Source organism: Argiope bruennichi, chromosome 8 (genome assembly GCF_947563725.1).
Source record: "Argiope bruennichi chromosome 8, qqArgBrue1.1, whole genome shotgun sequence".
Classification (NCBI taxonomy): Eukaryota; Metazoa; Arthropoda; class Arachnida; order Araneae; family Araneidae; genus Argiope; species Argiope bruennichi.
In genome coordinates this window covers 14,784,803-14,810,534 of record NC_079158.1, presented here as the reverse complement: position 1 = coordinate 14,810,534, position 25,732 = coordinate 14,784,803, and the positions used below count along the sequence as shown (strand labels likewise).

The 25,732-nt window shown below is 28.6% G+C and overlaps 1 protein-coding gene across 2 annotated transcripts in view; it reads left to right on the top strand.

Annotated features, from left to right (window-relative positions):
• LOC129980502 (neuroglobin-like) overlaps nt 1–25,732 on the top strand; it is a 224,005-nt gene that overhangs the window by 164,506 nt on the left and 33,767 nt on the right. For both annotated transcript variants that reach the window (XM_056090832.1, XM_056090831.1), the window contains one exon: nt 16,530–16,755. In XM_056090832.1, coding sequence (XP_055946807.1) covers nt 16,530–16,755 — 226 coding nt within the window. The remainder of the gene's footprint in view (nt 1–16,529; nt 16,756–25,732) is intronic.

Sequence of the window (25,732 nt, the reverse complement as noted above, 5' to 3'; positions counted from 1 at the left end):
AAACCAATGATTTATGGATGAAACTAATTGCCATATAAGAAAGTTACAACAACAGAAAACAAGAAATTCGTGGGGTATACCCCCGAATATGCAAAAATAATATTTGAAAAAATTCCATTGATTTCTTAATCTGAACTTATGCTTATAAATGTGATTAATCGATGGTATGCTGATTAATTAATAGAAGGACTAGATTTCCAGAAAAAGGCTATACTTTAAAAAAATGGATTATAGACTCATTTTCATGCAAGTCACGAAATTTCAATTATTTTCTTAAATTAATATATTTACTGAACAAATTGATTTATAAATCACTAGAAAAAATTTCCTTACAGACAACGAGCTGATAAATGGCAGTGGTCCTTTCAGATAAATTTATTTTTAGGCGCGAAATTGTTTTCCTCATTAACGCTTGCAGAATTTTATCTTAGGATGTGTCTAAGACTTGTAATATTTCAATTTTTGCTAAGACTGCCTTAAGAGAGAATGCAGTATTCTTCATTTCCATAACAACAGAATAAGATTTTTCTTGAATTGTTACGGAAAGGGGAAATAAAATATCAGATGAAATAAATGAAGAAATTTTTTGTTATTGCATATTTTATTTGAATCATTTTTTGTATTACAGTAACAGTTTTTTTTTTCTTGCTGATTAAAATATAAAATTCTTGTTTTAAAATTTATAATAATAATTTATAAATTTAGATTAAAAAATAGAAAATAAAAATTGTTTTTTAGTACACGGATAAAAGTGTATTTTTGAAAATTGTTTTTGATGATATTCGCTTAGAAAATAAATTAAAGAAATATTTGTTTTCGTTTCAAATGATGAAGTCATCAACGAATCGATCTTATACTTCTGAGTAATAAATACATTTTATCTGTTACTTATATTCGATTTGTAACTATTTCAATATGAATTAAATTTAATTCCATTTAGTTCTTTTTCTTTTTTATAAAATGTGGCTTAGAAAATTTTTGGAAGTTTTGCCCTTAATTTTTTTATGATTCAAATCTTACTGTTTCATTGGGATAAAGTACCGCATTATGCTTGCCATTAAGGCGGTACTTTATCCCAATATAGTTTATTGAATGAATTTATGTATTGTTTGTAAGAAGCAAAAAAAAAAAATTCTTGAACAATTAAAGTTTGCAGGTATTTATAATCTAACATTTTCTTACCAGTGTTTTGGTCTCAAATTCTTTAATTGAAGATTCGATAACTTTTATTTGATATTTGAAGATATTCTAAAACTAATAATGAACTTCTGCTATCAATTTCTTTTGATAAATTATAAATCTGCTCCTTTTTCATCATTTTACTTTCTCGAACAGGAAATATAAAAAAGTATTGTAATCACGGAAAAAATTCGAACAAGATTTTCGCGAATTTCCAAGTTCAGATCTTTCTCAGTTCGAAAAACACATTTTTATCATTCCGTGTATCCGTCCATCTATTTGTCTGTGACAAAGATATCTCAGAAACGCTTTGAATTAGACGGATGAAATTTGGTATAAGGTATTTACATTAAATTTGTAGATTTTGTAGTGAAAGCTTATAAGCCAGTTAACAGCTACGCTGCACGAGCAATTGCTTTTGTATCGTGGTCATGTTACTGGACTGCGAACTACAAGGTCCCAGGTTCTATCCGCTCATCACAATCCGCCACAATTTCTATCAACTTTTGAGCAAAATCCTTTCAGAAGTCTGTTTCGGAAATAGTGAACACTATAACTACAAAACGAAGAGAGCTAGACGGATAAAAAGTTGTTTGTGTTGAAGACAGTATCAAGTTTTGAGCGAAATCCGATAAGGGGTTGATCATCTGTCGTGTGCACTTTCAGAAGCATGTAAATACGATAATTAAAAACACTCAATGACTAAAATGTATCAAATTTGGCACGTGATTTTGTGACTACAATCGTAATTTTGTATCAAATTTTAGTTTTAGTTGGTTAGATAAAAAACGTCTAAAACATCAGTTTGATTTTCGGATATACTAAGCACATGTCAGGGATTAATCGCCAAATTTCTTAGCCATTGTACGCAAATTCAATGCAAGGCATTTCCATCATGTTTTGCGTGGGTAGTGGGATAATAACTTTATTAGAGAGTATGCGTGACAGGTTTGGGGCTGTGGCTTGCTCTGCATGCTTATTTAAAATGTTATCAAAAAAGGCAAGGATTTCAGTATAGAGTTCTACTGTAACTGCTACAAATTCAAAAGTGTATAATGAGGGAATATATTAATATTTGCCTTCATCTGTATCGTTTTAAAATCTAAAATTTAACATGAACTAAAACGGTTTTATTTTGATTTTTAGTTCAGCGATTAAAATGTTTTTCTGATCCACTTTAAACATCTGCTGAAATAAAAAAAAAAACTAGGAGCCCATGCTAATAAGCATGATATTGTTTATCTAAGATATTTTCTGAACTAAATTCTCAAGAACTAATTAAACTATTTAGGTTTAGGTATATTAAATATATAAATAATAAATGAAAACTATTTAGAAAAATGCTTCATAAATAATAAAATACGATAATTTGTCTTATTTTCAAAGATGACTGTTTTACACTGGGAAATTTTTTAAATAATAAAGAGGTGATCTTTTTTTTTTTTTTTTTTTTTTTTTGCATAGCTAATACCTTATCATTATTTTTATAACTATAAAACTTCTTATGTATAGCATTTTTTGAACACGCTTTTAAAAATAAATCTGCTATTCTAGAAATCGAATAATACTATCAGTCATTATAAATCTTAAAATAGTTGATATAGAAGTTCTGCATCATAATCTGCAAAAACCTTGTGTACATTTTTCCGATTTCTACTTCGTTCTGCAACTAATTTCCTTACAGCTTGTTTGGTATTTTCCATAAGTTTATATTTTTTTAAAGATGATGTTGCGTTTTCCTTTTTTTTTTTTTTTTCTTTTTTCCCCATTAAATAAATGAGGTGGGTTTTCTAAGGAGAACCAGAAACAAAAACGGTACAACCAGCTCAAACGTTTGACGTGGGAAAAAAATATAAGGGTTTGTATTAGACGAAAGCTTTTTGGAGATATTTAGTTGTTGGTTAGTATTGTTAAAAATAGGGGAATGTAGAGTTCTTTTTTTTTGTTGCGAGATAATGTTGAATTGCAGACTGATGGCAATATGAGAAATATTCACTTGTAAAAATGTTAGTAAATAAAAGTTAAAATTCTAAATGCTTTAAAATCATGCATAGTAGCCTTCACTATAATGTATATAATTTTTCATAAGCGGACCTTTCTTACCAATTTGAATAATTTTTACAGCCTAGAAAAGTTGCATGTTCTGCCAATTTTTAGTCTCTTAAGTATAGTAGGGTTTAAAAAAAAAAAAAACTTCATAAGCTTTTTGTCTTGTGTCTGAGATTTGAAAATAGAGGAAACAGCAAAAAGACAGAATTTACAGAAAAAAAAATGCGGTGTGACCACCAAGGATAAGGACTGCATAATCATATTCCTTTAGAATAAAAAGAAGAAATTCATATATTGAGTAATGAGATTTGATTCAACCTACTTGAAGATATAGCATTCTGAATTACATTCATGTGGAGCTTTACCCATATTCTGAAGTATACAGATAATTTTATACACTGTTATCAGAAGTTAACATGCTTATAACTATGGTAATACTTAGAAAGTACTTCTAGTATTCCCGGAGTAAAAAATGATGAATATTATGTTAAATATTGAGAAAAACTTGTTAAAAGCTTAATTCTCAAACATGGTGACTTATACCCTCGGCAATCGCTAAACAAAAAAAAAATCTTTAAATTATAAATTTTTTTAGTCGTTATCACTATCTCAAATAAAGTATAATTATCACTATAACCGTATTGATCGTATTAAAAGTATTAACATGCCATGAACGAAAATCAGCAAAAAGTTTCGAGAAAAGTAAAAGAGTAATGCGGGTGTGTCTGACTTCTACAAACAATTACTGAGGGAGGAATGCTTCTTAATTCCGGTAGTTGCCATCAGATACGAAACCTAATCAAAGACTAAACGAGATAAGTGACATTTGGATCCTTCATTTAAAAAAAAATGATTAAAAGGGATTTTCTGCAGTAATTCCAAAGGGAATTGTACTCTATCGAGTGTTTCGGTATTTTGTAAGTTTATATATTTTTGATATAAAGTAAATTTACAAATTTAATTTGATGTTTCTTGCAACAGATTAAATGTAATGCAAATCGTTTTAGTCTTTGATGGTGGAAAAGCCTTTTCTATTGATATTTCTACCGAAATAAATTATTTTCAAGATCATTTCCAACATATTTGATAAGAAAACCTATGTGGTGCCCAGTTAATTAATCCTGAAATTCATATCAGTGCATTTAAGTTAATAATTCACATCTTTATGTATATTTATACTTTCATAGAAAATTGCCATTATAGTGTTGCCTATTATAAATAAAGCTTTCTTCCCAAATCATTACAAGAGAAAAAAGAAGTTTTTTTAATCTTATATTTAACGGGGAAAAAATTAAGCCCACTGGATTTTTATTTCGTCTTTACTTTCTCTCTATCATATAGATGGCACAATTAACAAAATTTTATAAGCAAATCAATAGACATTGCATAGTTTTCGAATGAGAAGGACATTTAAAACAAAATATGTTAAATTGAAAGGTGCTTTTTCAATTTTATTTTACTGAAGAATTTCAATATTTTCCATTCCTAGAGACGAGGTTCAATATATATCATACGAAAAATTTATTTACAATTAACGCCGGAATTCAATAACTACCTATATGAATTTACAAAGCTAAATTATCGATTCGACAATGTAACTGCAACCGATTTCTCTAGGTAACGAACTCACCGCTCTTAGGCTAAAAAAAAACCAATATGAGTGAAAAACCAGCGAATGTCGAATGAGCAGTTACAGAAATTTTCTTTTCAATGTTAAATTTTTGTATAGCTACTCCACTTTCTCTTTTATGAAATTTAATGTTTGCCCTTCTGTATCAAACATAAATTTATTTTTACTGAAATATTTTTCATTTTGTAATCTTAAAAGTTTTCTGAAATGCAACAGCAAGTGGCGCCACTAGTATACATTTAATATTTAATTAAATCGATGATTAACCAATAATTTAATTCCACATATAGTGCATTGTTGAAGGCAATTAAAAAAGCTTACAATATTAGAAAGCTTTAACACATCAAGATGGGAGTAATTTTCAACTACACAATACCATCTATTCAAACATGAAACAAATCAAATTAAGTAAAAAAGATTTAAAATGTACGAAGATTTTATATTTTTCTCATTTGAATTTTATGCTTATCGACTTATAAAACATGAAAGTGGGCATAACAATTGAAGCATACAAATATCTTGAAGAAAACAAAACCCAAAAAAAGCAAATAACCAGCAATCATTTCATGCTTGTCTGATCCTATGTAAGCAACAAGAATATGAAAAAGTTCTTTGAAGTTGTTGCAGCAGGTGGCATATGGTGCAGACAAAGGCGTCGAAGCAACGTTTTTTTTTTTTTATCTTCCTTTTGTCTTTTTCTTATTTCCTGTCTTTTTTCAACCTGATTTCTTTTAAATGATCTCCGAGTGGGGTCGATTATGGATTGACGATTTGGAATGATTGTCCTTGATATAGCGAACGACAGCGGCGAATGTTTCCTCTCATAAACGTTTTGCTCATTATTATTTTATTGTTTTTATTGAGTACTTCTTTGGAGGTATTTATTCTAATTGATTATCCCAATGTGCATCTGAGAAATAATTTTTTATTTTTATTTTTTCATGGTGTTTAAAGTGTCCATCTCCTATGTATGCAAAGGCAATGTTTATTTTGTGATTACATTGACGAAATTCAAGAATTTGATTATTTATCTTTGTTTATTTGTGTATATATTCGTTATCAAAGTCATAGAAGTATTATTATTTAAAGATATATTCTTACAAGAAAAATACCCCATGCTGTACCTATTTTGGGTACAACTGTGGGCTATTTTAAACCTTAACCATTTATGATTACACTAACTTAACTCGTATTTTTAAACCTGAATCGTTTTGGTTCGTGTTTAAAAATACGAGTTCAAAATATGACACTCATATTCCCTTATCATTTTATTTATTTCAAGGAATGCCTCAACATTTCTTGAAGATTATTATAATCAGAATCATAAATGCAAGATAATGTGATGGTTTGTGCAATAAAAAAAAACTTAAGCAATATGCAAATCATATGCAAGTGCTAGGAATCAGATAAAGATCAATTTTAAGTATTTATTATGCAGAGTAGTTTTAAATAGATATATACCGACAGCATATCAAAAGAATCATATAATATCCCTTTCATAAAGAGATCAAATAATATCCCTACAGCATATCTCTTATTGCAGTATTATAAGAAGGAAATCTCTGCACCAAAAACCCATGTAATAATAGTTTTGATGCAACATCTTCGTCGTCTGACTTCTTGAGTATTTATTAGCTAGCTCCTTCTAGAAGGTTATTAGTAGAAAGGAATCCTCTCATATTTTGTCAAAACATACAAGAAGGCAATTGAATGCGGTTATTTCTAGCTTCACATTGGCGACAATAAGAACGGTTCGTTTCCCAAACAATTGGAACTTGATTAGTCCGTTTTTTTCATGTTATTTCCTCAATGGCTACACGAGGCAAAAGGGATGAATTATTTCTTTCCCATTCCAAGTAGTCATTCAGTAAACAATGAAATAGACTCGAGAGAATGAAATGTATGTATAGGAAATTGTTTAGTTAGAGAGCGTGAATGAGTAATATTTCCCTCTATAGTATATTAGTGTAACATAAAAGATATTTTATAAGAATTATATGAATATAAAATATCCAGAGATATCGGATTAGGAGTATTAAATAAGTAGTTACTTGCGTTTTCAGTAATTTTATTTTGTTTCTCTAAATGCCTTTTTGATGCTGTTAGTTTAGAAACAATCTAAATTTATTTTCACAAATTTAGGTTAAAAAGGAGAATTATATCAGCAATTCAAAATATTGAATCTATGCTGGAGAGGAAAATTATTTGCACATGCAGGATTTTTTTGTGGCATATAACAGTTTTTGGTTTAAAAATAAATCTTAAAAATATATAGAAACGTTTAGAGGAGTAAATGGCATTTTAGATTATATAAGATATTCCTATCCTTTAAAGATAACAAAAAAAAAGGGGGGGGGGCAAAGACTGATATTTTTTCTGGATATCTTTTCCAATGTATGATTGAAGCCATCTACGTACCAGAAAATTGCAGTACTAAATATTTCCTGTGTTACGTCGTTTGAAATTGCGGATTCACATTCTAATAATATATCTCGGAATTGTAGATAATACTGTCAGAAAGAATAATGTTTGAATATATTTGTATTTTTAATAATATTTTATTTTGTGTACTGTCCTAGTGTATTTTTTATTATTATCATGTGAGAACATGATGTTGTTTTGGTCAGGGGGTTTTGAAATTCGAAATCGCGTAGGCAATAAATAAAGCATAAATAGCAATTTTCAGTTTCAGTTTTTTCTTGGCTGGCAAAAAAGTTTTGGAGCTCTCGTAAACCGGTTTAAACTGGTTAATGACTTAAAATAATTAAGACAAATAATAACTTAAAAATAATAATGTTCTCACATGATAACTTGAAATTTGCGATCGCAGATTTCATTTTTTAATTTTCTTTTTTACTTTTTTTTAATATTATATTCTTATATCTGCCAACCAGTTTGATTTCGATGCCATCGAGGCTGTTTTGTTATGAATAGCAATGCTGCTGTAATTGTAATTTTGTATCTATGGCCGCACTGTGCCGCAGGCATACTTTTCTGTATCTTAATTTATGTGTCATCTTCTTTTTTAATGTGGAAAAAAACCCACTGTGTAAGCAAAAAGCAAAACATTGTCTTTTAGTCCAAAGTGACTATATTGTATACAAATGAATATGCAATGCACATGATATCGGAAATTTTATGTAGATAAGATCATGGGGATAACATGAAATAATATTACATTTTATTGAATTGTTTCTTGCAAACAAATACTTATAATGCTTGCGCGGTCATATATTACTATTTATTTTCCTTTGTTTACCAATTTTTTCGCATATTCAATGTTTTAGAATGTCATTTTGAAGCATGTGTAATCAATGATTACAAGGGTAAAATTTATTAATAGCTCCAAATTTATAAAATACACAAATGAATTTCTAAGGAATTCAATACCATTCTTCTCCCTTTGTGACATTGCCACCAATAATTACACAAACTTTAGTTCGCATTGAAATGCATTGTTGATGTACTTTATCATTAATTTGATGTTGCTGAAAATTGCAAACTTTATTGCTTTATTTTTATGATAAATGCGCAGGAAATGAAAATCAGTAACCAAGGATTAAAAGTATTTCAAATTGTATTAAAAATTTCTGGGTGCATAACTATTAACCCTTTGCTCCCAGGAAAACAATTTGATGTATAATTATTCATCTGATACAAGGGATTTGTTTATTGCTTCAAAATATATAATTGTTTTAAGTTGAATTTCCCCGAAAAACTAATCACATAATCTTGCCATTTTTAACAATCAAAATTCAAATAAAAAATAAAACGTTAAAATGATGCACCGTCTTGAATGGTATGTAAGTTGTTTATACAAGTGGCATCTGAGTGCAAAGCGTAAAAAACAACCACTTATTTTCGCCTACCCATTAGATGACTCGTACTAGGGTTTGCAGTTTTTAAGTACTAGTTGAAGATGTTAATATCACCGAGTCGTTTAGTTCGTTTTACAGTAAAATGCTTTCAAATGTATCTCCTCAAATGATTTTCCGTTAATAAATATTTCATTTTATAGTTTGTTATGTTGCGTTATTTCTTCAAAATACCGTTGAATTAAATTGCAAATTTTTTCCTGAAACTGTTATTCCTATTTAACTTTGTGAAAAAATGTTCTGATATTAAATATTTATATTTTTTGCTGTTGTTTTCATATTCTCTTCAATATACAGGAACAATTCGCTTCAACACAGTTTGTTACGGCTTCTCATTAAATCGGATGCCTGGTTGAAAGTAATTATTTGTGTGGTTTCTAGAAGATTAAATGAAATATTCTGAATTTAAATTTTTGAATTTCAGTACAAAATAAATTTTTTCGAAAAGCCATTCAATGTTGTGAGATGGACGGTGAAAAATATAGCACGCCAAAAGAAACTGACACCTGAAATAACTCTTGTTGCTAGTCTGAAAATTTCCATTTTAACCCGAACGCTCATGAGATAAATATTCAATTCAAACCATTGCTTATATTTTGAATACTCGAAAGAAATGATTAAGAATGCGCAGTGAAATTTTTGTCAGCAGGGGAAAAGCAAAAAGGTCATTTTTTTTTGTAAACATTTATTTGCATTATTTTTTTCATCTTATAAATTTTTATAGAATTTTGTAATCTATTTTTCAAGTTTTCTTATGTGTTTTTGTGCTACTCTATTTTAATATTTTGAACTTGGTTAATAATTAATGGTTTGATCAAATTAAATGATGATTCCATTATGCGTGTCTACATATGTTAGCAAATTAGTAAAAAAATAAAGCCAGGTTCCTCTGAAGATACAGCAAAAAAGCGGCAAATGTTTAATTTTAGAATTTTTTTAACCCTTAACTCTCCCTTGCTATACAAAATCTAATGAAATTCTTATAATGCTTTGCAGATCACATTCGTGACTTAAATTCCTTAAAACGTAGTTCCTTTAGCAATCAAAATTAGTAAATAATAAAATTGAATTATTTGTATTTAAAATTTGCATGTAATCCCCGTAACGGAGACAATGAAATGTGAAGGGTTAATTAACTTTTCCACTTTGAAAAATGGATAGTATTTCTTCACATGCCTTTATATAATAAATATGCAAGTTTGGATGAAACCGGTCCAGTTGTTAGGATGGAATATGAATGTATACATAATACCCACAATGAATATAGTTATATTGAGATGGACGTTTTAAAAATCTTTAATATCTCTTAAGATTCTGAATTATTCTATTAAAATGTCATTATAAAAACGCATTTAAAAAGGAGAATTCACTGTTAATTTTTTCTCTTTGTTGAATCAAAAGTTTTTAATAAAACGTTAAAAATTCTTACTCTCCTGTATTAAGACACTTTACGTGGTCTCTTAAACGTATTTCAATCACATCAGTGGAGTGAATGATTTTTTTAATCACTCATGAATGCAAATCGACAATTAAACGCATCAAGAATACTAATGTTTCTTGGCGTTTAAGATAAGAGAAAGATAAGATAGAAAGTAAGATAGAAACATTTCAGGAAAAGGAAGATGAGTCTTTAATTGATTATTGGAAAATTATATTAGGATTTATCCCCATTAACGCTGTCTTTTCAAATCTTCCCGATTGCCGTTTGGAATTAATATGGCGATGTTCAGAGCATTAAAATATCGACTTCCGGCTGTAATCGATAACTATTTTGGGCCAGTATAGTTAGATGTTAAGGGATTTCGGAGAACATATCAAGGGATATGTCGATTCTGAAAGTCAGAAAGAGCGTCTGCATTCTCTTATTCTATATTAAACCTTGTTTTGAAATATTATGCATTATATACGAATATTTAGTTATTTCTTCTCGATGATCCATTTCTTGAGGAAAGGGGTTATTTTATTTAAATGAAAAATTTCCTGAATATTTATAATTGATTTTTTATTTTGTTATATGCTTTATAAAAGGAAGTTATAAATGTTTATTTAAGTCAAAATTATTATTATTTGTTACTATGAAATCTGTGATAGTTAAATACATATTTATTGATTTGATATTTATGTAAATTTTCATATTTTATAAATTGGATGTCTCCAAAAATTTAAATTCTAATTTATTAAAAAAACTGTAATTTTTAATAAAAAATAATGTAGAAGTGACTCTTTAAAAATTAATTACATGATTATAAATAAATATATTAAATATGCTGCAGAAACAAAGTAGTTTTATTGTTTTTGTTTCCCATGAAATTTTAGGATTGAAATATGTATTTAAAATAATATTTTTGCGAAAGATTTTTTTTATTCTGTGTGTTATAAGGCAAACTTAACAATTTATTTTTAAAAAGTTAAATAGCATTTAAAATATTAAAAATATCTAAATAATATTTTAATATACGTTTTTATCAATATTTTGAATAATTTAGGGGCAATTTATTAGTCGTATAAAACTTTAAGTATGAAAAAATATTTTCTAAATTATGTTAAAATGATTGTCTATTGATGAGTTTTCGCATCTCCTTTTAAAATTTAAATTCAATCATATTTTTGGTATCAATCTTTGAAATATCATGTGATGAACTAAGTAATAAATATCAAGACGGTATATTTGAAATCCAAAAGTAAAAAGTGATTTTAAAACAGCTGCAGTCTGTAAATTCGTTGACTCTAATTCGTATGCTTCAGTTCCTCAAGCTTATCCTGTGATGATTATTTTCTCTTCGTCTTTCCTCGACAAACACAATAACGTCTGTTTCAAAGCAACACTATGGCTATTTTGGGACGGATTTCGTAATTTTGAGCCGTAGTCAGACGATGAGGATAACACCTAAGCTGGAAACCCTCTCCAAACTTCCACATCACACCAACGGGTGGACACTTCCACACGTTTGATTTAACGTGCATCAAACACGCTTAAACAACGGTTCATCGGTAGAATCGGGTCTCGAACCTGAAACCCTCCGATTTCGAAACAGAGACCTTACCACCAGGTTTCCACAGCCCGGGAATCAATCTAGAATCGCTATTATGAAAGCAATGGACTTAACTACAACCATTCCATCTCCTTTAAAATCTGATTTTACTTTGCAGTTGATAAATGTTATTAGAAAACCGACCGACACACAATTCATTGATGCCATTCGATGTAATGGGGCTCTTTAATTTTCTCCTTAAGAACAATTGGAAATATTTTCGTGATGTTACTTCATTATTCAAGATATCGTATTATTTGAAAATTGCAATTTAATTTAATATTACGACTTGATCAAGAATATTATGTATGACATTCATCTAATGAACTAATATGGCATTGAACAATGGCATTCATCTAATCGTATGACGTAAAATAAATTTGCATACAAGTTAGAAAAAGGGAATTATTTTAATGAAATATGTGACTTGTATGTTCTGTGAATTCTATTAAGATGGTCACGGAGAATTCTATGAAGATTCTAAGTAGAAAAGATGGTCGTGGAGAATAAAAATACCTTATTTAAAAAAAAAATACATAAATGCTTTATCCATATAAATGCTCATGTGTTTCAAATTTTAGAAAATACATTCCCCTGACATGCATAACAGAGTAGAATGTAGTATCTTTTCTAATAATAAAAAAATATCAGTAAAAATTTACTTTTTTTTTTATGCATGACGTAAACTTTTTTTAAGAATTTGTTCTGAACGTTGAGTTAAGTGATGTGAAAACACAAAAGAGAGAAAAAATTTTTTAAATAACTTGTTCATAATTGCAAGAATAATTTTCTCCCAAAAATGCATTAATATGAGAAGCGAAAAAATGAATTTCCATCATAGAAAAGCACATACCAATGAATAAAGTCCATGGATAAATATTTAATTACTTGAAAGAATCCGAAAGACGTAAGTAAAACATTATGAATTCCTCTGGGCTGATAAATTTATATGGATGACATTCCAAGCACTAAACCGGCTTCGTTTGAGGCAATAATGCAACCCCCAGAGCTGAAAGATTTTTCGATGTAAAGAGGATAGAGCCTAGAAACTTAACGTCGAAAAATCATTTTGTATCGCCTACAAAGATTTCTCTATTCCCCCCCCCCAAGCATTTCCTCAAAGGCTTTGATCTACTCTTTCACACTTTTGTCGCATTGACCATTATTGGAAAAAAAAATTGAGTTATTGTTAAACTCAAGTCAAATCATTTTGTGTTTAATTACATTTTTATTAGTTGCTTACTTCTCTTTTTATGGTTGGATGTGCTGTAGCCTTTTAAACAATAAACTTTCTGATATGTGTGAGTTTAAAACCGTCTATCTTTGTTTTAATTTGAGTTTTAACATTTCATCTATCTGTCCTAATTAATTTTGAGGAAAAAAAATATGTCAGTTGGGAAATAAATAATAAACTTTTAAAATTTCATTTTGCATTCATATGTTAGTATTAAGTATTTCATGCCCTGAACAAAATTTTGGGTTAAGGATCTTAAGCATTTGCTAATAAATCCCATTAACTGTCATGATTCCTATTTGGGAACTTTGGAATTTTACATTCCCCAATCAGCGACAGAAATATATTTCGACAGTTTAGTTCTATTCTATATACATCAGTCAATATTGTACGCAACAGAAAACGTGCGTTCTGTGCTAGATTTCTTTACAAAAAGCGAACCGAAATTCGTATGTAAATTGAATAGAATAGAATTGACATATTTGAAGCATTATATTATTGGTTTGGTTTTTATATTATAATGTAATACTATATATAAATATAATATTGGTGATAATATTTCAGGCTATAGCAACGATCTATTACATACACTGTCTTTTTTGAAATTATTTTATTGATCATTTTATAATGATAACCTTTTTCAAAAATATCAAATATTTTCAAAATGAAGCCTTATTAAGAATTATAATATATAATTATACTAACAAATAATTATACTATTGCATAACTTTCGTGCATAAATATAACTTATGCAGCTAAAACTTTCAAAACAATATGACAATTATTGGATTAAACAATTTCTATTAACTTATAAACATTGGACGTACTTGCAAAGCAAGTTAAAAGAAATCAAACCATAATTCAAACTTTGAAATCGATTCTGGTAGTGCAAAGTGCCTCCCACTATTGTTGAGATATCTTCACTATTTTATATTGCTTTCAAAGTAATAAGCAGCATCGTGGGTATATTGAGTTAATAGTGGTAATACTTTTATTAAATATCAGATTTATAAAAAGCACATATTCTTCAAATATAAATGCATATTTTCTTTTTAAAATACAAAAATGTAACTAAGCAAAATCTCGCACTGAATTTTTCATTGGGATATTGTATATGCCTTGTTTTCAAATACATGTTCTATAAGGCGTGATCTAATTGAAATTATTTACCGTTCCTACACGGTCACCGCACCTTTTACTTAAGACAAACAGAAAACTGTTGATATGTGAGGGTGGTGGTACATTATTAAATGACCAACATTTTACATGTCACTTACCCTAAATTTTGGTATTTTTTTTTAAATTCTCTGCTCTGCAATTTTATATAATTAATTATAGACATTCCAAGATTTTTTTCAAATTTTATTTTTTAACATATATTATCACAATGTAGAATGCATCACAAACAAGGATTTACCAACGTTTTATATACTTGATTCAAAATACATTAAATTTAAACATTCACATTTAGACCTCACATTTTAATTGTTTAAAAAAATATTTTGAAAAGTAATTTATTTTAATAATTAAATCTATACTTATAAAATGTTAGAAAGTTTTCATTTAAGAATTATAGTCACAATATGTAACAAATTTTAAAATATAGTGTTTGCCACATTTGCCCATTCAAAATACAGTTAAGAGGAATGACCTCAAACAAGAAATTTGCTATACTCTTCTAATGCATAATTTGTACTTAATCAGTTTATTTTCATATAATAATTCATTACATTAAAAATAGCTAACAAATTTTTAATGTAAATTTTCAGTTATTAAATGCTTAATATTAATTTTTATAAAAAGAAAAGTATAGAAGAAATTGGTACGAGAATTGTTATTCATTTCGCTGGCTTCTTTTTAAGTTGGAATGTAATTTGAAACAAATTTTCTTTGATAACACGATGCTGTATGTTTTTTGTCTTTACAGGCAAAAACTCGCGTTTAAACAGATTAATAAAATATCTGAATACAATTAAATTAATTGCACATTTTGAAAGTAGATATGCTAATAAAATTTTATAGTTTGAAATATATTGTGAGAAACGATTTACGTGTATATTTCTTCATAGAAGTCATAAGCCTAAAAATGCTCACTTTGAAATATCTTAAAGATATTTTATCTAGAAATTGTATATAGTTTCCTAATATGAAGCATTAATTGTATTTTCTTTAACTGTTCACACTATTTCAATCTGCAACTGTAATTCCATTTCCAGAATTTTTATTACCTATTAACGGTTTCATTTTTGATACATATTTTAATGAAACTTGTTTTAATGCTACAAGTCAAGTTACAGATCAGATTTTATTAGGTAAAAAAAAATCTGGTATATAAAAATTAGCTTCATCTTAAATTAATAGTCTTGCGTTTGCAAATCATCCAGTACAGGATGGACGGTTGACTTTTAAAATCTGAAAATTTAATGACATCGGTAATGTAGTAATTGATAAAAGAAGCAATAATTTGCACTTTCAAATTTTTGATGAATGAAATTAAAATTGACTGACAGTATATTGCATTTATATAGAAGTTGAGCTGATCAGTAATGCTATTTTAACATGACCTAAATAATTCTGCAATGTTTAAAGTATTGGACTTTTCTACATCATATATTCATTCAGTGCTCTGAAATTATGAGAGATATGATAAACTATTTCATGCATGCTTTTCGAAACTTGTGTTCAAATCTAGGAAATGTATCATTATAAGAAACTAATATGTCCTTTTAAACCTGCTACCTCGAAATAATATTTTGAATTATCTTTTAGATTTTATCTGTATTCTATCAAATTGCAGCTTGAATGCATCTGAGGATTATCTTTATAATCTAAATATATCTTAATTTAAATTTACTGCAAAAAATTATAGACTAAGACTTATTGTATTAGCATATTTTTATCAGATTTGGTTAACGTTCTCATTTTAAAGATAATTTGTTGATGTTATATTTATCAGTTTTAGAATGCAAGCATCATTTTGAAATAATTTTCTTTAATATTATATGTATCTTGATACTTGATATTGGAATTTGTGTGATACAGGCTGTAAAGTATTTAAATAACAAAATTAAAAGATGAATTAAAAGGGAATGAATGTATTTTTTCTTATTATAATGTGTCTTTTAAATTTAAAATGAAGAAAATCTCTAAATCTCGTAACAGCAACGAAAATATGAAACAACTCTAGCAATTCTGCGTTTCTCTAAAAGGTGCGATTATATTTATATTGTATTATGTGTTTATCATATATGACAATTTATAATTTTGGTATTCAACCTACAAAGATCTTCATATCGTTTTATAGTAGACAGCATTCATTTGCTTGCTTATTAATCTGCCAAAAAATGATACCATCAATTAGTATGCTATTTCTGTTATCTATAATATATTTCAAAAAGTATGCATCTTATTCGTATTGAATTTCTAATCTTTATTACATCTATAAGATTTCTGTGACACCTGTTGAAATAAAATTGAACAATTTTAAGATTAATTTTTTCCATAAATCAAGAACTCATTTTTATTTACAGTTTGTTTGAAACTCACCCGGATGTGCAGGACGTGTTCATGCCCTTCAAAGGGTTATCTCAAGAAGAGCTCAGACACAGCAAGGAGCTGCGAGCTCATGGCCTGAGGGTCATGGGATTCGTCCAAAAAGTTGTTGCTCGACTCGACGAGCCGGAAAAGTCGGAACAATTGCTGAAAGAACTAGGGAAGAACCATGTGATGTACGGCGCCAAAATCGACTACGTAGATGTAAGTATTTCTGCACCTACCACTAGTAAAAGCATGTTTGCATAACTTTCTAATAGCTAAGCTTTAAAACGGACATGAAAACCTGATTAGAAATAAAACTATCCAAAAAATTGAAACTACACAAGCACGCTTTTAGTAATCCTACACAATCCCTGATAATTAATTAGAGCACTTCACTTAGTTGTCCTTCTTTAAGTATCAGCACGAGCTCTTTGATTATGACAGCAGTTTTATCATTTATATTTAAAATCACAAGTATTAAAAGGTATTTTATTAAATTGTGCGTTGCATTGGCTACTTAACTATCATTAGAAATCCGTAGATTGAATAAATGGGCTTGAATATCATTTTGTTGTTTTCGTAGCAAAAATTATATTCTGTAACTAAAATAAAATAGCCAAGTAATTATTTTGGTTATAGAATTAATATTAATTAGATACGCGTATTGTAATGCCACTGCATATTAATTAAAAAAACCTCTGCTAATAAAAAAGCATGTTTTGTAATCTGCAAGCGATAAATGTATTAATAAAGTTTAATGTTCTGTAGATTTAAGAAAATGAATTGGTTAGCTGCTAGTTAGTCCATCATTTTTCACGAAGCTAAATATTGATAGTTAAATGTACTACATTGTAGCAGCTATTAATATTTAAAGACTTTTTTAATTAGTAAAACATTTTTTTTAATTTCAATTTATGTTTGTAATAATATAGAAATATTTATCATTCTCTAATTAAGTCGGTTCTTGTAGGAATAAAATCCAAATTGACCATAAAGAAATTTATCTTACAAATAAATATTTATTCGTAACTCCATTTAACCAATCGCAAAGAAGTATGAGATGCGGTTATTTGAAGATACGCATTCGAGACTGTTATTATAGTAGTATTTTAGATTGCACAGTTACGATTACATTAGAAATAAAAAGTTTCGAATGGGACGAGGAATCTGCATTATTTCATTTTTAATCACATTGTTTAAATCAATACAAATCTCACAGATTCGACTTGCATACCTTTTATTTTGGATATCGCCAGAATCGGAAATCCATCGAAGTTGGTGATGGTAACTTTTTAATCTATCTGTTGAACTCGACTACTTAATGGCGCTACAAAATTAGTAGGTGCAGCGTTCTGCTGACTTATTGGCGCCAACATTCCGCCCCCCCTTCAAATATCATTTCAAAATCTCAGAATATTACAGAAATAAAACTTTAACACATTACTTAATTAGACAATGAAAAAATTCAACAATTATCTAACACAAAAAATACTACACCCTTAAGATAAATTTGAACTTTGTATACAAAACATTTCTGAAAAGAAAAGATATGAGATATTTCAATATGTACGATGGACAACTTGAATATACATTGGATACTATTTTAAATACTAAATACAATAACTAATTACTCCAAATATACATTGATTTTATTCACATGGTAATAAACAAACCTTTGAAATTGCTCTTTTTTTAACTCCTTGTGGAGTTTTTACAAGTATTACTCTGACTTTGCCATCTGATCCAAACATTAAATCTTGTATTCTTCCTCTGGTCCACTGGCAAAGGGGGAGATTATCATCTTTTAAAAGAACCATAGAACATCTTTTGATATATTTTGTTTCTCAAACTGGCATTTGTGCTGGTTTGCAAATTATTTAAGTAATCCAATTTCCATTTTTCCCAAATTATTTGGACCATTTTGCTCAATTTTTGCCATTGAGATAAAAGTTTATCTTTTCTATCTGAATAATCTGGATCAGGAATACTATTTATGGGATGGCCGATTAAAAAATCTCCTGGAATCAAAATTTCAAAATTGTTTGGATCAGATGACAAAGATCTCATTGGGCGACTGTTTAGAATACCTTCAATTTGAATAACATAATCAAAAACTGTTCCATTGTTAAACGTGCATTACCAACAACTCTCTTTAAATGGTGTTTGAAAGATTTAACACCCGCCTCCCATAAGCCACCGAAGTTAGGTGACCTTGGTGGAATAAATTTCCACGTCACTTGTTCAGTTGCTAAGTCATTAGCTAATGGCTCTAGAGTTGTACCAATCATATTTTGCAAGCGTTTTAAGTCTGAATTGGCCCCTTTGAAATTAGTTGCATTATCAGAGCTGATAGAGGAGCTAACACTTCTTCTCTAAAAAAAGTGTTTTAAAGTGGCAATAATTGTATCAGCAATTAAATCAGTGACTATGTACAAGTGGATTGCTTTAGTAGCGACAGCTACATAACATTTTTGATAATTACCTTTCCGCTGACCCTTGTATTTAAAACAAAAGTCTATCCCAACATGAGTAAATGGATAACCATGTTTAACTCTACTGGTTGGGAGATTTCCCATAATTTGGGTTACAGTTCTAGGTTTATTTTCCGCACAAATGATATACTCATGAATAATTTTTCTGGCTATATGTCTGCCAAATAAAGACCAATATTCCTGTCTTACCAAATACAACAATGTTTGTGCGCCGACATGTAAATATTTAAGATGAGAATTTTGCATAATTAACAAAGTGAATTTGTGATTCTTTGGAAGTAATATAGGAAACTTTTTGTCATATAATAAATCAGAATTACTTAGTCTTCCTCCAATACGCACGACACCGTTTCGATTTAGAAATGGTTTCAAACAACTTACCTGATTCTTATTAACATTTTCTCCTTTTTCAAGGGCTTTTATTTCAACATTAAAGGCAGTTACCTGCACAAGTTTGACTAAAGTTAACGTGGCCAACTGCAGTTTCTTGGTGGTTAAAGTGCATGATATTTTGCTTTAGTTTCTCAAACTATTAAGGCTAAAATAAATGCTAAGAGTAATTATTTTATAAAAATTAGTAGGCGGAGGGTTCTGCTGACTTATTGGCGCCAACATTGCTGATTTTTTGAATGCGTCTTCTGCTGTCATTTCTCTTGATACATACTATACAACTGGAATTGGCTTTTACAGCTTTTTAACACACTGATGATTTTTCTGAGGGCAACCTTAATTGCTGCAGATCTAAAATACCGATTTTTTAATTGTATTCATACTTATTCTGGCTTTATTCTATTGATAACCTCAATATCAAATTCATCCTTTCAAATATCTCTTGTTTCACTCTAATATTTTGATTGTTTGACCGGAATACCACTAGGAATTCATAAATTAGCAAATTCAGTTCTTTTATGTTCACTCTGCATTTTAGTAAATGTTTGCTCATCACATTCTGTATTTGAAGTATTTTTAGAGAGAACCCATTTATGATTTATGTATTGATTTTGAAATAATTTTATTTAAAAAAATTAATGTTGTTTTAATTGCGTAGTTTGAAAACAACTGTTGATACTTGTAAACGTATTTTAATATTAATTCTAATCAACCTTTACATGCTACACAAATAAAAACGCGTTTCTTTGTTTTGTCAATCATTAGCACGTCCTTTTACGTGTCAAGAACATGGCAAAGTAAGTGAACATTATATGTAAATATTAAGGTGGGAGGAATGATCCTGTTATAACAAAATTTTAAAAATATTAACTGTTAAATGATAATAATTCGGTTTTTATATAAATAAAACATAATTTTTCATCATCTGCCTTTATTGAAATAATGTTAATCCCTATCATGACCCTAATTACACTAAACAAATATATTCATTTTTCTTATGCGATTTGTAATGCTATATTCGCAAATATGTTAATTGCAACGCACATTAGAACGCTTCCAGATCTCTCTGTGAGAAAATGCAACGTTCATGCGAATTAGTCTTGCCTTTGCGGAGGAAAGATTATATGAATTATAATTAGCTTTATGTGAAATGATATGGCTGAGTTATCGCTGCCTTACTTTACTTAAATATTTTAAAGTTAAATACTTAAACATAAAATTATATGATAAGAACAAGACGATTTGAGATTTCTTTTCTACGGATTTAAAATGTCATATCTAAAAATATTTATAAGTCAAATTTAAATGGTAAAATCTAAAAATATTTACTACTTTAAATTCAGGTGCTAACATAGAATTTTCAATTGATTATGCCCATAATATAATCAAGTGACATGAAAAGTGTTCTTCTAACCTATATTGATGTACATAGTAGTAAATAAATAATTTTATTCATTGTATGAGGGTTCAAAGACTGAATCATTCTGTTATTCCCTCAAAGATATAAAGATCATTTGTAAAGCTTTGTGAGAAATGCATTGCAACATATATTAATTGAATTCGAAAGGAGTTTTGAAACTTTAAAATGTTGTATTGGCATTCCCTCAAAATTAAAGAATTAAATTTAAAATTACCAAGTCTTGACATTAAAACAATATTTAATTAGATCATTTATGAAACGTTTTTACTTTTGCATCGCTGCCAGCCATCTTCGAAGTGTTTCATTTTTAGATGAATTAAAAGAATAAATTTGTTTTGTTATTTATTATTCAGAAAATTCGATTTATAACTCTCAATCTGATTCCTTTTTGAATAATTGTTATTTAAAAAAAATATTCTTTTCCGAAATTAGCTGAATTTTTTTAAACTCGGGATTGATTTGTTCTGGCAATATGCATTCAATTGTAAAAATAAACTGGAAAACATTTGCTAAAATATAGTTAACATTAAGTTGTGTAGTCAAATTTAAACTTTCTGAAGGGAAAAAAAACTTTATTTTGAATATACGATATTCAGAATATATATAGGATTACAGTTGAATTTCGCATATCAAGTATTTTTCTAACATAAGAATTTACAATGTAGATTACTTTCTTCGCATTTTTGATACAATAATACTAGATTAAACGTAGCACTAACAATAAAGAAACCTTATCAGTAAAAATTTGTTTTTGCATTACTTTTAATATATTTTTAAACTAATTTTGCCATTTATTATACACCATAAGAACGCTTTCATTGAAATTTCGTCCTAAGAATGGCAAAAAGGACCTTTATTACAAAATTATATATATGATTTAAAGTCGATACCATCGGCAGTATTATATCAATGAAAATCAGTTTTATAGCGCAAAACGTTTTCGATGAAAAACATCCGACACGAGTGCTCTTTAAGCAAGGTTGGTTGGTTAGGGATTTTTGGAGCAAGAACCATACTTGATCATGCTGCGCCAAGCATGCATATAATTTTGATGCAAAATCAAAATTTAAAACTAATGAAATTATCATGTTAGAGTTCTCGCCGAAATCGCACATAAGCCGATTTGTCTCTCCATTAAACATGTGGTTGTTTGAGGTTCGAACTCGCAACGTTAGGATTGGTAGCCGAGTAACATGACCACTAGACAAAAATGATTTATGATGTTACCACCTCAAACATTTCTCTACATCGTAATAGTATAAAAAGTTTAAAAAAGGAAAGCTTTGTATGAAATGGAATAAATTGCAATACAAAACAAATGATCATGATCCCATAAACATAGTATAATCATTATTCCTGGTAGTTCCTCGTATACTTAAAAATATAATTTAAATGAAGTGAAATCTTAAATATTTAATGATAAAATATTATTTTATCCATATATTCAAACCCTACTATCTTGATGTATGACCTTTCCGTAACTTGGGAAACATTTTTATTTATAAAAACAACATTCAGATGTGAAGGGAATGTCAAATAGTACATCGAAGTGGAAGAACTTTTCACCTCTGGTAGTCGTCTGGCCATATTCTTTCCACTAACTTTTCGAAACAAAACGATAAAAGAACTTTGAAACCTCTACTTTGAGCTGTTTCTTCTTTGAGTCCCGAGGGACCATTACAGAAACTGTGACAAACGGAAAACGATGCCATCTCCCAGAAGGACTATTTGGAGAAAGTGGAACGTTTCTCGATCGGAGAAATGCGTTTGCACACAGTGTCTAGAGACACTTCAGACAATATTTTCATGTACTTCCATGCATGTGGCAATGCTTTAAGTGGTTGATAAAAAAATTCGGAATAGACACAGAAGACAAAAACCTTTTTATTCCTGGTGACAATTCAAAGGACGCTTTCACTATATCTGTGAAATTGTAAGCATATGAAATAGTTGGATGTGGATTACGTCAGAGTTGGTTGGTTGTAGAGCTTGAGACATTATTTTACCGCGAAATATTTGTAAGAAAGGATACTTCCTTCCTATTTTCCAATTATATAAAAATATCTAGGTTTAAGTATTTTTTTTTATTCTACTCCTTCAGATATTTTTTGAGGAATGGGATTGCTCAATGAAGGCAAATTTTTGTCATATTGTTTGCAAATTTAGTATTTTAGAAAATCTAGAGACACATTTTTTATGAATTTATTTCATATTGTGCAATTCTCTTTGTGCTATCATCTCATTCAGTTTTTCAGTCAAGTTATCTTCTCATCCTGTAAATCTTTTGTTTCGAGATTTGTCAATAGGTTCAGTGCTAAATCAGTTGCTTTGAGAACACATAACGCTTCTGCACTTAAAACAATTTTTATATTTTAGAAAAATATCACAGTATCTCAATGCTACATTTTGTATCATTCATTTGTATTCACATCCAAGGGTTTCTAATAACTAAGAATTCTTTATTTAACACAAATATTTAAGGGAGCTGAGAATATTTGTACCATAAAAGAATGATTTTTTTTTAAATTTTAGTCTAATAAAATAGGGGTATTCCACTGATTATATAAGTTTATAGGCGTGAACAATCAAAAGTTTATAAATTATATTTTAACAAAGAATGCAATATTAGTTTCTATGATAGAAAGATTTTTATCCATTTTCTCGAAACGTGTTTTCTACACATTTATTGAACAAATTTTATTCATTATAATCGTATGAAACTTTAAACAACATTATACATCTCTTAAACCTATTTTGATTTTTTCTTAGCATTAGCATTAAGCGTAGAGCTCATTTATTGCAAAATATCATATATTTTTTAGAGTTTAAAGTTTAGGGTTTCATTTAAAGATAAGTACATTTAAATAAAAATAGGTCCACTGTAATTTCAAATCTATGTACATATATTATTCTAATTTTATAGAGATTTATACATAATTTTTTGAGTTTACTGATTTATTGTTATGAACTTGAAAAGTATCGCATCAAAATACATATTCGATTAGTCATTAAATAAAATGCTTTAAGAAACAAATGTTTTTCTAGGGTTTTACGAGAAATTTCAACAAGAATTAAAAGTTTATGCTCTAAATTTTTTATCAGATATAAAAGTTACTAGCGAAAAAGTCTTTTTTATTTAAAATTAAAATTTCTGTAATTTTCTTTGCCAAGGACGTATTCACTTATCCATTATAACCAGAATAAGATGTTAATTAGAATAACTTTATTCATCTGTGTAATTTTATGCGTTTCTACATAGCAACTTTAATAAAATTCAATAAAAATCCAAATATAGATTTTGTTAATTACATTTAGTAAATTTCCTTTTTGTTTCATTACAAAAACCACGCAGATATATATTAGGTAATCGATAAGATTTAGGCTCTTTCATTTAATCATTGAACTAGTTCAAATCCCACTTGAAAAAAAAATGTGAAAAAACTGACCAGATGACCCCCCCCAGAACCTAATATCAATGACAAAAAAACCAAGTTTTCAATAAATAAAGAAAAACAGGTCAAGGTAATAAAAAAGAGTTCCTGAGAATCGACAATAGAGGCTGAAAGGCATCAGGTTCGAATTGGAAGACTTTATCTAATATTGGACAATCTGGATAATTTACCTAGGATTATTAGGATTCCTAGGGCTATAAAATGTGAAGAAATTCTATATATGAGAAATCGAAATGTATGTATGAACATTTATGATCAACTGGATAACCAGATAAAAATAGTTATTTGATGGATTAAAGCACAATAAAAAGTTTATATGTAATATCATCTAAAGAAAAATCAATTTTCATTTCTGTCTCTTACAAACACTTTTTATTTTTACACATAAGAAGTGTATGGAAAATATAGTAATCAATACAAAATTCGACACATTACAAATATAATATTCTTCGAATTCAGAATAGAATCTAAATTTTAAATCATTATTTTATCTATCAAGCATCAAAACTTATCACAATGTATGTGAAATACGTTATATTGAGTAACACAATTTTTTATTTGCATATTTCAATTTCCTCGCGTGAAAATTATTCGGAATTTATTCAAATTTATGACTATCGATATAACAGGATCTACATCGTAAATTTTCGAGTTTCTTCTCCCTGGTAAAAGAAAGATCTAACAATCAGCACCTGATGATTTATGGTCTCCATTTTTTCAGTGATACGAAAATCCCCAAAGAATTCTTTGGCGACGCCTGACTTGATTCCGAAGATGTCCTCTTGAAAAGACCATAATCTTGTCTGCTGACAAGTACTCGGTTTTCCAAATGATCTCGGGGATCAGCAGGGTCATCCGTGCACCCTTCCTGCGACCCATTTTTATAGGCAGAAGTTATGGGAGTGAGTGGGTGAGCATAAACCGTGTCTTTCCTGGGGATATTTCTGAATGGATTTTATCGTCGGTGGACATAAAAAATTTTCAAGATGCGATCGTAAAAAAAAAAAAAAAAAAAAAATAGTTCCAATAGATTTTTAGGGTTGTCTACAGAAAATTTTCATATTGTTGAGTTTGTTTGATTGAAGGGGATTTAATGGAGCAAAAAACATTTATGATCGTACTATGCCAAACTTATGATATAATTAAACACGTGGTCTAGATATAGCTATTAAGTTTTCAGAGTCGTCGAAAATTAAACGAATTATATTAATATAAAAATGTAAACACAAGGCACAATTGTATCTTTTCATGTGTAAAGAAATTAAAATCATTATTTCTACTTTGTCACATAAATATAGAAAATGTTTTGCAAAAAAATTTGAATTCGAGATTTTGATGAATCTTTACATTTTACACCACCCTGAGTTCAAAGAACACATTTTTTAAAAAACATCTTTCTTTCCATCTGTCTCTTTATTATTTGTAATTCAGACAGAAGCCTT